Source organism: Triturus cristatus, chromosome 5_2, assembly GCF_964204655.1.
Source record: "Triturus cristatus chromosome 5_2, aTriCri1.1, whole genome shotgun sequence".
Lineage (NCBI taxonomy): Eukaryota > Metazoa > Chordata > Amphibia > Caudata > Salamandridae > Triturus > Triturus cristatus.
Genome location: NC_140588.1, coordinates 409020345 through 409033990, shown reverse-complemented (window position 1 = coordinate 409033990; position 13646 = coordinate 409020345). Strand labels below are relative to the sequence as shown.

Here is a 13646-nt window from a genome sequence, read left to right as displayed (position 1 = left end):
CAGAATGCCTTGTGTAGTAGCCAGTATTTGGTTTGGGAGAGAACCGTGGAGATCTTGTTACATGAGACGGATCTCCATGAGCAAATGTAGTTTCAAACAGACTTACAGATGAAGAGTGCAATGACGAAAGAACGCAACAACCACACACAGCTGTCACCCCAGCCATTGCTTTCCATTGTCCTCTGGTGTTTTCCTGTGTTTTTTGGTTTTAGCAATAGTTTGAGGGATGGGTAACCCCTAAGTACCACTCAAACTACGGATTAGGTGTCTAAGCTTCAGCCTTGAGTGAACCCTGAGAGCAGAGCATCCCTATTGTCTCACCATCCTTTGTGCTAGGAGAGTAGTGCACTTGGCCAAGTCCTGACTGGTGGAAGATGATTTATAGAGGTTGGGGGCAAACGGGGTCGAAGTGTGGGTATCATGTTAGGGGAGAGGAGTTGGCCTAACGGCTAGAGCGGTCGACCGCAAATCTGGGGACCTGGGTTCGAGTCTCAGCAGTGAAGCTGAACATCCTGTGATTCTGGGCAATTTTTTTTTTTTTAAATGAATGTGTCATCATGTAATGCAACTGGTGCTATGTGAAGCGCTCTGACACCCGATTCGGGTCAAGTTTGCGCTATATAAAACTCTGTAAAATAAAAAATAAATAAAAATAAAACGAAGTATAGTGACTGTGAGCATTAACTTGCCGCTATTGATGGCATGACCCTCAATGGATGATCTGACTTCCGTTAAGTGATAAGAAACATCCCCAATATGCCTACCTTAGGGCTAACCATAAAGATCCACAAAATGTAGAGGTGGAATTCGGAAGAAGGGGGATGAGTGCTGCTCACAGAGGACACTACCACTCTCCTCTTCATATTGGTTTACCCTTAGCTTCCGTTAGGCCTGAGGAAATGCACATAATTTCCCCTCAGAGAAGTCCTTGTAAGGTTAAATTGAGCCCCTGCACGTCGGCACAGGCCCATGCCCCACATCCTCTCAGAAGAGTAAAAACGGACCCTAGTTTGCCACCTTTGAACCATGACTATGCATTTGCACTGATTGGGTACAGGTCTGCTGGCAGTTTCCCACCTTTTGGTTTATAAACTGGAGGCGTCCTGCTGCTGAACTGCTTCCGGACTTGGACCTCCTGAACTGTCTTCAGAGTGTAGAGATTAAGTGCTGCCCACTCCCTTCTGGATGGGACTAAACCAAGACAGTGCTGAAGCCCTGCTCGCTGGTGCTGCCCCGTGCCCAGAATGGAAGACCCTGCCTATCCTTAGGAGCCCCGCACAATCCTCAGCAGCAATGGACACAGCTACCTGGGAGAGTGACGCTGCTGATGTTTTTTGTAGGTGGTGGTGTGTCAGTCTGGTGTGCACACCCCTGCTTTTGCACCAGCTTTTATAACTTGTTATATATTTCATCATTGCTACCTTGATCTTGCTGAGCGAGTGGTCCTGCTACGTTGTGGTTCACTCTGAGCCCCTTGAACTCATGCCGCCTCACCCCCCCACACCCCCCCCCCAGCTCCTCTGCATGATCACTGACTCCTTGAGGTCAGCACACATATGTATGCAAACTCAGGCACAATGTCTCCTTGCCTTGCAGTTACCTTTGACAAAATTGCTTTGTAGTATTTGCTGGTCTATCGTCTATGCCTTAAATTAATGTCCACAACCTTATACGTTTGCGCACACCTTAACGTGACTTAAAAAAATGCAAAGTATCCTGTTTTGGCCGGAAGGTGTTTCTGATCATCCATAGTTGTCAGCTGTAGGTGTCTCTGAAGGTGCTCGCGAATACATAGGCTTGCAAACTCCAGACATGGACTTGCACTTGTACTGCTTTGCATTGTTGTTTCTTTGACTTTCCTCTTGCAGGCTGGTCTGCGCATTTTCTGAGTTGAATTAAGATTAGAACCTGAAAACGTTTTGCAAACATATAGCGGCTTATTTACAAGCCCCTTACGCCACCGGTGCGTCACTTTTACCCATATTAAAAGTGCCGCACAGGCGGCGAAAGGGGCTTGTAAATAAGCCCCCTAGAGGTTAGCAAATGGACCTGGTTAAAGTATTGAATTGTGGTTATCACTCCTCTGCTTGCACTAACATTACTTGATATTACGATTCTAAAATTGACAGCCCTGGCTCATTGTGTGGCATTGATATAGTGTATAGTGTTGTGCATTGTGCTGTACACTTTCCATTTGACCCCATCTAATTTGTCCTGCAGATATATTTCCTATTTAAAGTGTAATGTACACATAACTCTTAGCTGGACATCGAACTTTATTGTTGCTTGGATTACTCTGTTTTGCTCTGCTTACCCCTTCTTGAGTTAAGCTTTGGGCTGCTCACTTATGTTTAGTCGGAGAGATAATGTCTAAGGATAATGCTCTCTTGTAGACTGTGTGGCTTGACTGCTGATTGCTTGGCACCCTAAGCATTCTTTCCTTTATAGATTTCTTTGGCCCCTAAAATTACTCACTCTGGGGAACGAAAACACTCCGTTTCATAGCATGATATTAAGTAAAAAGACAACACTTGAATGTTACTTGCTCAGAAAGTCAATCAAACTATTAGCTTCCAAGCCAGCCTAAATTACACCTACTTGCACATGAGTTTTTTTAGCTACTAACTTGCACGATTTTGTTGCAGAGAGGAAATAAACAAGAAATTAAACTTAACACAGTGGGCTTTTCTGCGTGAACATAATGCTTGACACAGTAAGGAAGATCAGCATAGAACCTTGTAATGTTTCAAAACACTCTCCTTCAGCAGAGGAAGCTAGAGAAAAATATTATTTTCAATGTACAGTGATAAGACAAGGCTGCAGCTGAAGTTCAATGATTTTCTGAAAAGCGATGAAAAACAATGCTCGTGCGCAGCATTTAAACATGGACGTTCGAAAACGTGGCCTAGTATGGCCTAGTTATGTCAAGTAAACCAAACCTACATTAAGCATTATTTTTCAAATGTTTCACTCTGCTGTACTGAACATTTTGTTAAAAAATGTGTTTTTTGATTACTTTTAAGATCTTGCAAGCCTCACAGAACGACTTGCAGAAGAAAAAGAGGCGTGCGCCTGCGCCGCCAGCGCCGGTGATGCCAAACGACACAGTAGAGGAAAAGGAAAACAGGAGAAGTGCCATTGGTGAGAAGGACATCTTTTCTGCTTGTGTGGGACCGGTTTTCTTTAGTTGCTAGTTGTGCATCAAAACTGTGGCTTTCCTAACAATTTCTTGCATGAATTGCTTACAGAACTCAATTAACTCTGACTAAAGGCCAGGGCATTCTAGTTGTCTCTTCTGAGAACAATTCAGACACTCTGAGTTTGAGAGAATGCTGTGTGCATGACTGTCTGAAGGAGAAGCTACATTTGTAACCAGCGACGTTGCAGGCTCTTTGGGAAAGTTAGTTTGGGGGCGGATAGGGTAGACGGTATGTACAATTGAGGTAAATCTCCCATATTCAATGATGAGATTATAGTCATGATCTAAGCTTGCAATAACAATGGCTTCTTTGAGATCCTTTGGGAGAGTTAACCTGGAAGCGAACGCCACTCTTACTCCTCGATTATGAGTGGTCCTGGTGGGGTTGAGATTGATATGGAACACATTAAATGCTGATATTGTGGCATAAGGTATTTGCTTAATTCCACAAATGCATTATATTCCGAGTTTTCACTTGGAAATCGGGAAAAAATTGCAGAATTTGGTGCCTTTCTTACTGAATTCCTCTTGTCTCTGAAATTACCAGACATTTTTCCTCCAGTGCATCTCATTGAGTTTTACCTGCCAACATTTCAAGGGTGTAATGCTTATTGCACTTGCTAATTACCTCGTGGAGAAGTCTGCACTCATTTGAAGATGTATTGAAATTTTGCCTCATTATATTAATTATGTCCTTCGTCATGCACTTAGGAAGGGTGTCTACTTATTTATTTTTCCCTCTCTGGATTTTACTCATCTGGCGTCAGCCCTCAGCTGGAAATCTTTTATATCTCTATTAGAAAGTCTTAATGTTATGTTTCTTCTTCACATGCCAAAGCATCATTCAACTTAGAGTTAGGAGAAGCACCAGGTTTACACCGCTGACACTGCTAGAGTAAACCTTTGACCTGGCATCCCAACCTCCTATGGTCGTCAGGTCGCAGTGACATTTATCCCGCCCTGTTAAGTGTGTGGGGCAAGCGTCACTGATTTTTGTCTGGCCATGTCTACCTTACAGTGCTTGGCAGAACACGTTCAACAAAAATAAAGAATGGCTTCCAGGCATAAGGAGAAAAATCTCTGTACATCAGGCCATTTGTTTTTTATTTAGAAAGAACAAGCTCTTCCTTTGGGAGTTTGTTTTCGCTGAACAAAAATGAGAGCTGGGCAGGTGCTTTAAACATTGCACCCGCTTGGCAAAACTGCCTTGCTGTGAAGGGAGCTGCGACAGCAATGTTGACTCCTTTCATAGCACACAGATACCCTCCAGGAAGGTAGGGAATTCTAACTAAGGGAGATGATCCTCCAGCACTGTGGAGGAGGCTGTGGCCTCCACCTCCAAGGTGGACTGGCACACCATCCATTGAGATGTAAATCAACCCCCATGTAATGAAGTGATCATGGTCTCTAGTGCCACAAACTGGCCCATTAGACAGGATGCCAGAGGCTGGCAAAGTTGGCATTATCTGGCTTGGGAGTGCCTTTAAGGGAAGGGATGCATTTACCATATGATGGCAGGCATCTCTAAGGACCTGGTTGGTTGTATAAATTCTGCCCAAATTACTTTCAAGTCTGTTCTTTTCTGTCTATCATCAGCCTACTCCTCCGTGTCCTACCACTTCAGCAAAAACAAAAATAAATTCTCCTGTCCCCTCTCTCACTGCTCTTTCTTCCACTCACTCATCTTATCCTCTCTTTCTTCCTCCATTCATACTTCAGTCTAATCTTTAAATGTAACTTTTCCCTTTCATATTGCCAATTTGTCATCCACATGCCATTACAAGTGATACAGCAATCTAAGAAATGTCCACCTCCTAGGTCAGTACGATAGGACACTAGTTTCTACCCTTTTGCTTTCCACCTTTTCATCATTACAAATGGGTCATACAGTACCATTTTAGTTGATCTTCAAATCCTCAGTTTGCTTGCTTTTCAATGTCACTTGTAAGTTCTCAATTTGTAAAACAATAAGTCTCAGGTGCCAAAGGTTTGCTCAGAGGTACAATGTCAGTGCTATGAATATTTGGGGTGCTGAATACCAAGGCTGCATACTCTTTATTCAATCTCATGGTTCTTTTATTCAGCACCAGATACTCTTTGCATGTTTATCTCACCCCTGCTTTGTCCATTTGCCACTGTTTTTCCACTTTCTCTTCCTCTTACATACACTCCTTTTTAGAAATGGGGCTTGTGGTTGGCTAGGATATGCACCTAAGTCAAGCAGAACCCACCATTCTGGCCAGGGCAAGTCAGAAACACACCAGGATAACCTGTACTCACCGTCTGGTAGCTTGGCACAGAGCAGACAGGCTTACACTGAGAGGCAATGTGTAAACAATTTGTGCAGCAGACACCCAGTAACCCAATGAATACACCACAAAATGATTCCACGCAGAATTTTGAAAATATGTAATCTTTATATAGGCAAGATTTGACAAAAACGGCAAACATCCAACCAATGAATCAAGAAATATGCAATTTTAAATAAATCAGGTCATCAAGCAGTATGCCAAGAATACAATTGGTAAATCAAGCAATGTCACTTTTAAAGAGGCAAATGTGAAAGCAGTGCTTCAAATTCAGCTGGGCTCATTTTAGAGACTTTACGGTAATCAAAAGAATATGTTAGGTTGCAGCCCTAGAAGCCAATGCACTTCTTGTAGGATCGATATAACTTTACTGGGGATCGTGTTGAGAGTACGTAGCCCCTGACCATGAGGGGCATGGTTTGGTGGTTCTGGGTCCGCTCTGACTAGGTCCAGCAGTTCGAAATACCATAAAAACAATGTAAGACTCTGGGACTTCTCTGGTCCAGTTAGTGGTGCACAGAGATGTGCAAGTGTGTGCTTCCCAACGGCAAGGAGCGCCGTGCAATCACTTTGTGACCACTCAGTTCCAAGTAATTAAACTCACCGCTGTAGGCCGGGACAAAGAAATACTTTTAGCTGCAGGCGTCAGAGTAGTCATGACAACCAGGTGGGGTGCCTTCGGCAGCAGTGCCCGTGAAGCTTAGTGTAGGTTCGCTCAGCCCATCAGGAAAGCTCACAGCAGTCAGATGGAGGGTGGGGCAGCTTGTGTTGGAGTGATGCTCTGGCCAGGAAGATCCCTAGAGGAACGAAACGAGGCGGGTTGGGTAGGTTGATCACATGCTGCACTTCGGTCCCAACCGGCCGTCAGGGATGCTGTCACATGGCGCAGGGCAAGCACATGGTAAAGGTGGGATGAATTAGATTGGAGCCGCTTACGAGGTCTTTTATGTTCCTGAGACCTCAGGAAAGAACAGGGGCTAAGCCAACAAGCCCTTGAAGTCACTCTGGGGTATAGTAGTTCTTGCAGCAGGGCAGAGGTCAGAAGACGGCAAGGGCAGCTCAAACAGGCAGAGCAACAGTATCTTGAAACAGTCAGCACTGCAAGATGGCAATCCATCAGCACAGCAGCCTTTACGCTAGCGTACTTTCTTCTAGGTCCAATAATATGCTGCTTTGGTAGGGCCAGAGCCTTGAGACTTGTACTCAAAAGTGCTTTTGATGTGGGGGGTTACTTCAAAAGAGCGTTCTGAAGTGCACAAGGGTCCCTTGCAGCCCAGCCCTGGCTCCAGACTGCAAGTGGGGGTAAAGCAGTCCTTTGTGTGAGGGCAGGCCACAACCTATTCAGATATAAGTGTGGACAACCACCCCTTCTCCCTGCCCAGGAAGGCTATCACTATGCAGATAAATACAGATGTATCTCCTGTCACACCCAACCCCTCCTGTGTTGTGGCTGTCTAGAGAATATGCACAAAGTGTAGTTGTAACCAAGGCCAGATGTGGATTGCAGGCACACAAAGCAAAGTTAAGAGCAGAGAGATGTCCACTTTCTAAAAGTGTCATTTCTAAATCCACCTTAACCAGTAAAGAGGATTTATCATTACTATTCCAACTATTCCAAACATGATAAAGCTACTCCTTTCTGATCAGGAAATACCACCTAAGGATGCATACAGGAATTCCTAATGCTAGCCTATGAGAGGAGTAAGCCTCACAGCAGTGAAAAACAAATGTAGCTGTTTTTCACTGCCAGGACATGTAAAGCACAAACGAACATGTCCTGCGTTTTAGGTACACAGCACCCTGCCCTTAGGGTCACATAAGGCCTACCTACCTAAACTGCACACACAGACCATGCAAAGGCAGGCCTGAGACAAGTTTGAAAGGTTACTTGTGTGGCTGGCACAAGTGCTGCAGGCTCACTAGTTGCATTTAGATAACAGGCCCTGGGTATATGGTATACCACTTTACAAGGGACTTACAAGTAAACTAAACATGCCAATCAGGTATATACCAATGTCAACATGTTTTAGGAGAGAAGCACATGCACTTTAGCACGGATTAGCAGGGGTAAAGTGCTCAGCGTCCTAGAGCCAACAAAAAGAAGGTCAGAAAAAGAGGAGGAGGAAGGCAAAATGTTTTGGGTAAACCTGCACAAAGGACCATTTCTAACACTACTTTTGTGTTTTTCTCCCTCTTTCTCTGGGTGAACGCCAAATGAGGAAAAATAAGTGCCAGTACCAAAACATGAGTGCAGATTAACGCCACCAGCAACCAACGGCTCAGACGAGGGGTTAATTCTGCTATGCAAATGTAATTCAAATTTACTTATGCCGTCTTGGCACAAGTGACAGCACTGAAAAGCATATGAAAAAGGGATACAATATGCATAGAAATTCATACCCCAGAGCTTCATCTTCAGTACATGCAGTTCAGCCTCAAAATACATCAATGCCACTGCATCTGCATGTGTTCTTGTCAAAGGTTTTCTGGGTAATGGGCTTATACATTGTTCTATACTTTCCATCAGTAAGGATGGAGGGAGTGCCAGGTGAAGCGCAGATGGTTTCTGTTAAGCAAGGGCTGGCACATCACAATTTGTTGTCCTGCCTCACAGGCACTCAGAAGTAACATGAAGTTATACAGTGGACAAGACAGTAGTGTGGATGTTCGCTGAGGGGGTAAGGAGATTCGGGGAATAGGCGGGGTGTATGGCCAAGCATATTACATATGAAAACCTCTGTGAATCGAACCCTGCATATTTTTAAGTCTCATGAGTACCACCATCATCCTATTTTACTTTTCCAGTTGCACTCTTCATCTCCACCAGATAAAAAATTAAGGCACACAGGAAAGTTAAGGTAACAAAACTCCACACATCTAAAGTAAAACATTTTCTATGGTGATTTTCCCACTGGGATACACTGGTATCAGCTAGAAAATGGCAGCCCCACATTTTAAAAAGCATACGCTGATTTTGATGAAGAAGCGGGAGTGGGGATGGATTTAGATTCCTTTGTGTTGGATTTTAGGGTGGGTGCAGTTGGCTTCCATTGAAATCGGAAATGTAAGACTTTTCAAATTATATTCAAAACATTTAATGCCTTAAAAATAGTCCAGGCTTGTTAAATCATAGAGGTAAACTCTCCTGTAAACAGGACAGGTCAACCAATACATATTCTTACATTCCAAAAACTGCCTTATTTAGGAGGGAGCTGAATCGTTTCAAGAAATTGTTTCCTGGCTGTTTGCGTCAGAAGTTTACAATCTTAACTTACTATTTAGAATCTTAACTTACGATGGCTTTCAATCTCTTGTCACTTTGAGCAAACAAAATGTTCCATTTTACAAATCTGATTAACGTATTAAGTCATAATGTGACTGCTGCCAAATAGAAAATATGTAATTATGAATTGCAACTAACATTAACTTTGTCAGTGCTGGTGTCAAATGTATAAACCAAATTTAATTAAAGAAATAATTTTCCTCGTGGAATCACTTGCTTGCAAATTATTTTGTCACTTTTGTTTAACATCATAATGGTGACCACCTCCTGACCTCAGTATAACAAAAGTAAACACAGTTTTGTCTACAGACATTGAAAAACAACTTAACTTTTGCTCTGTTCAACAAATGTGCACAAGACTTTGTGCAGTACATTTGATGACATCACAAATTACATCATCAATGTTATCAGGAGTGATATCCAATGCACATCACCATTGACATAATCGATGACATAATTGAAAGTACTCAATTCCCTTACACCCTGTGTTCCACTGGAATCAGTTTGCCCATAACCAGCATGCGCTGGCAGCAGAAAGAGGCCTCACACATGTCCTGAGTTGTGTATATAAGGTTTATGATACCCGTGACTGCTTTGGTAGTGACTAACAGGCTTTCTCCTTCAAATATGTCCAGTGTGTAGGGTCTCCTCTTAGCACTACTGCTTCTAACAGTAATTGGACATGGCCTTCATCCATGCTCACTAATTTCTGGGTGCCGGACATGGCCTTCAACATTCCAGTGGCGGCTTCCCCGCCATGGCGGGGAAGTGTCGCCCCACTGCTTTTGAGCAGTGCAAAGCACAAAAAATAAAATGATAATAACTCTGCGTTAATATCATTTTATTTTTCATGATGCTTTGCGGGTGAGCGGGTGGGCAGGGCTGCTCTGTTATCAGAGCAGGGCAGGGGAGGAGTGGTTTGCCCACTCCTAAGTGCTCAATGACTGTTTGGTCGGTCCTCTCGTGCCATCCAAACCAGTCATGCGCACTTTCCCTGTTCCCTGTAATGCAGCCTGCATGTAAAACATGCCCACCCCTCCAGCCCCTGGATGACGGACATGTCACGGCGCTAAGACCAATCACAACGCTGCATTGCAGGAGCAGAGACGCGGGACCGGCCGCAAGGTACGCTTATTTTTATATTACTCACTCATCCCTCCCCGCACAACTCCCCCCGCGCAACTTCCCCACCCCGCCACCCGCGAGCCATGCTGGCCGCCACTGCAACCACCCCACTGATTTCTGGATGCAGTCCCGCACAGACGATAGACTACAATACACTGTCGGTATTAGTTTACGCATGAACTCTTTAAGTAGAATTACAGGATTTTCATTAGAAGACACACCTCATGTACCTATTTGCCATAATCTCCCTTTACTCAAGTTTTTTTTATGTTAATGAAGGTCTATGGGTTTTTTAACAACAAACATTATTTTCACTTCTGAGTAAAGAATCAAAATGTCCATGTAGCAAGGGTCTGGCTTTCGTCCTGTGTCAGTCTCAGGGCCTTCTACTGGCTTCTGCCTGGGTACTTTGGAGACTGAATGCCAGGCTTCTTCTGAGTTGAGCTTTGGGGCCTCACTGAGTTATACGGGGTTTGTTCCTCAGGGCATTATTCCTTGATGAGTTCAAACCATCTGTTGGGACTTAGACTAGGTTCCATCTTTTTCACTTAAAAGGTTCACATCACCGGAAACCTTCCTTTTAGGTGCTATGTGGGGTTCTCATTGGCTTCCTGGTTCCGTGTCATGTACCACGGAGCCTTCCCAGTGGGTCTTTTTTGTTGGACCCACACATTTGCTCATCTATAGCTTGGTACAGCCCACTGGGCTTACTTTGCTTGAAGGGGCGCCCCACACAGTAGCTTAGCTCAAAGAACTCTTGGGGCAACAATTGCAGCGCAACCCAGAACTTACCATTGGGAGTCTCCCATTTTTTTACTCTTCCATGTTCCTTCCTTGGTTCTTTTTGTAATATTGGACCAGGGGTCCACCCCAACATGCTTTCACACGTCCCACTGGGCCCTGTGCCCTTTCTCATCCGGGGCATGCACACTAGCCCTGGCTTCAAGGCTGTAGACTGGGTCTTCCTCACAGCACCCCGCATGATGGTTTTGCCTTCAGGAAGTCATCCTTAGAGAGTTACCCAGAGCTTATGTAGGTTACTGCTTGACCGTGCCCAGGACTTCCTACAAGGCAGTCTTATGATTTATGGTAAGACACTGACTGTTTTTCATCCATGATGGTTTTCACTGCGGGTCGATCCCTGTAGTATGTTCAGGGCCTAGCTGTTTTTCTCCCTTATGGTGTTCAACTATTGTGCCATGCACACTGGCCTCTCATTTGGTGCCCATTGAAGGTTTTTGGTAATGCTCTGGGGAGCTTTTTAATGAGGCTGTCTGTCCGTGCATTGTGCTAGTCCCTTCTCTGCCCTTAGTTGCCCATGCTCCAGGCCTACATAGGTGGTGTGTCTGGCATCCGTTTGCTGGCTTTGGCACTAGTGGGCTGCATTGACCCGTTCCTCTCCTTGGTATCTAGTATTGGGGTCTCAGCCTGTGTGTGGTCTTATGTCCTGGAAGTGGTAAATTTGGATTACCAGTTTGAAGCACAACATCACCTACGAGCTTAAAGAGTAAAGCGTGACAGTGGGACTGTAGTCCCTGAAATGAAAGTATATGTTCCTAATATAACCTCCCCTAATATCTCGTGAAGACTGTCCAGCTGGGTGGATTATATTACTATTCCTTCTGCAGACCCATCATTACATCGTCCTAAGGTAGGTGCACCATCTTGTATTGAAGGGCTCAGTAAATGTACTTAGTGGCAATGATGAGACGTCCAGCCAAGGCAGCACTACATTGCTATGATGAGTCTCGCGACAGCATCAGAATTATAAGGGAGTAAACCAATTCTTGCTTGAAGCCGAATGTCTTACAGTCAATGCAAAGTTTCTGTGTTTATCATAAATAGCTCATGACCATGAAATACATCCATGAAATGAAGTAACCTGATCATTCCTTTCCATTTAGGTAATGGACGACAGGTGCCACAAAAGCCTCCCAGAGGCAACACCCCGCGTGCTCCTCCCCGGTTAGTGCTCCCTCCACCCCCTCCATACCCTCCACCAGACATTATGGAACCACTTGCATTCCAAGGCCAACCAGATTTTTCGGACATCAGTGAGGTGACACTAGAACGTATGTCTACCAAAAAAACTTTTGCCTTATGCCTGTCAACTTCTCCTCCACTCCTACCTTTCTATTTGGTTATGGGACCTATTTCACTCTAAGGTTTTTTCCTAAACATTTCCAGTTATTGTCTGTGCTGTTTAATTTAGAAAACTACTCAATGCATTATGTAAGCTTACGTGAAAAAGTATCGCATATCGTGGAGTTTGTTCTGATTTCAGTATCTCGTGGAAGGATAACACCCTGCTGCTCAGAATTCATGTCCAATGTAAATTGAGCCCTGGTACATGTTCACATACTCTTGTATGACGATTAGCTGGGTCCTCGACCACGAGAACCATTTATTCCCACAATTTCTAGGGTCCTCTTTACAATTTCATGGCAAAATTCTGATCATTGTGCAAAAAGTGGTTTGCATTGAGATCAGATTACACGTTGTTAGATAATTATCACACACTCAAAGGTTTCCGCTGATAGATTTGGGGAAATAGGACCGGAAAAAGGCAAAACATGCGTAATTTGCTGTGTTAAAAACCAGTTCTGCTTCATTTTTATGCTTGAAAACTCAAAATAGGAGGAATTTACTACACATGGTAAATATCTCACCCTAATTTATTGGCATTTACCACGTAAATACCCCACCCTATTTCACTAGATGTGTAATGTGGCCCTACGTTTCAGTGTTTTATTGCATTTACCCCGCAGGGCGGGGCTGCATAGCTTGCAATGATGCTTGTGCAAATTTACACCAATATTTGCAAAGTGTAATTCCTGCTCTGGTCATTTGGTGCAAATGTTGTCTTTGCAATTGTCAGGCAATGTAAGTACCATTACCCCGGAGGGGTTTCACTTGCAAAAGAGTCAGAACATGCAGAATCGATATTTTACAGGCCTTTTACCCCGATAAATTTCAGCAGGTTTAAACTGCCGGAATGTATGAGGTGAAAACTGTGAGGGTGTGATAATTATCACATAACTAGTCATTCCGATTCCGGTGCAAACGTGTTTGCGCAGGGATTTCTTAGGAACTTCAGTTTTTGAAGCTTTCCAACAGGGCCAGGCTGGGTAACAAAACCGGTCCTGGCAAAGTGCTCAGCCAGCCCCCCCCCCCGGGGGTTGGGGGGCAGCCGAGCTATTTGCCACGGCCGGTTTCGGCTGATGTTGTTACAAGGGCCGAAACGGCCCTGTAACAAAAACGGCCCCCAGGGGCCCAAAACCGGCCCGACCCTGGCGGCCCACCAGGGAAATGCCTTGTGCCCGCTACGGCCAGTCCGGCCATGCTCTCCAATAGCATCTACCGCTGATCCGCTGAGATGCGTTTGTCGCGCCACAAGCAGTGGAGTGATGCAGGCCTCTGCGGCGCATGGGGACCCTATTCTTTTTGGGGGCACCTGTTCAGTCTACCGTCTATGCATATCAATGTCAAGTGGATGACTCAGGGCCCCCACACTTTGCTTTGTGCTACTGCCCACCAAATAATAAAACTAAGACTAATTTTGTAGATGTCCTTCAAGTCTACACAGCTGTTCTATTTTCGTATTACATATTCATTTCAGATATTTTGAAAGCATGCTTTGTTTTTTTAAACCTGAATGGATTTTAGTAGTTTGCTGCATGAGAAGCAAATGTTCTCTTCATATTCTGGGTTAATTCAGAAGCTATATATT

General features: G+C 44.4%; 1 protein-coding gene across 7 annotated transcripts in view; it reads left to right on the top strand.

Moving 5' to 3' along the window:
* Positions 1-13646, top strand: part of COBL (cordon-bleu WH2 repeat protein) — a 961684-nt gene that overhangs the window by 683139 nt on the left and 264899 nt on the right. For 6 of the 7 annotated variants that reach the window (XM_085607311.1, XM_085607310.1, XM_085607313.1 and 3 more), the window contains 2 exons: positions 3024-3141; positions 11821-11988. In XM_085607311.1, the coding sequence (XP_085463437.1) occupies positions 3024-3141; positions 11821-11988 (286 nt within the window). The remainder of the gene's footprint in view (positions 1-3023; positions 3142-11820; positions 11989-13646) is intronic. The other variant, XM_085607314.1, reaches the window with a different exon arrangement.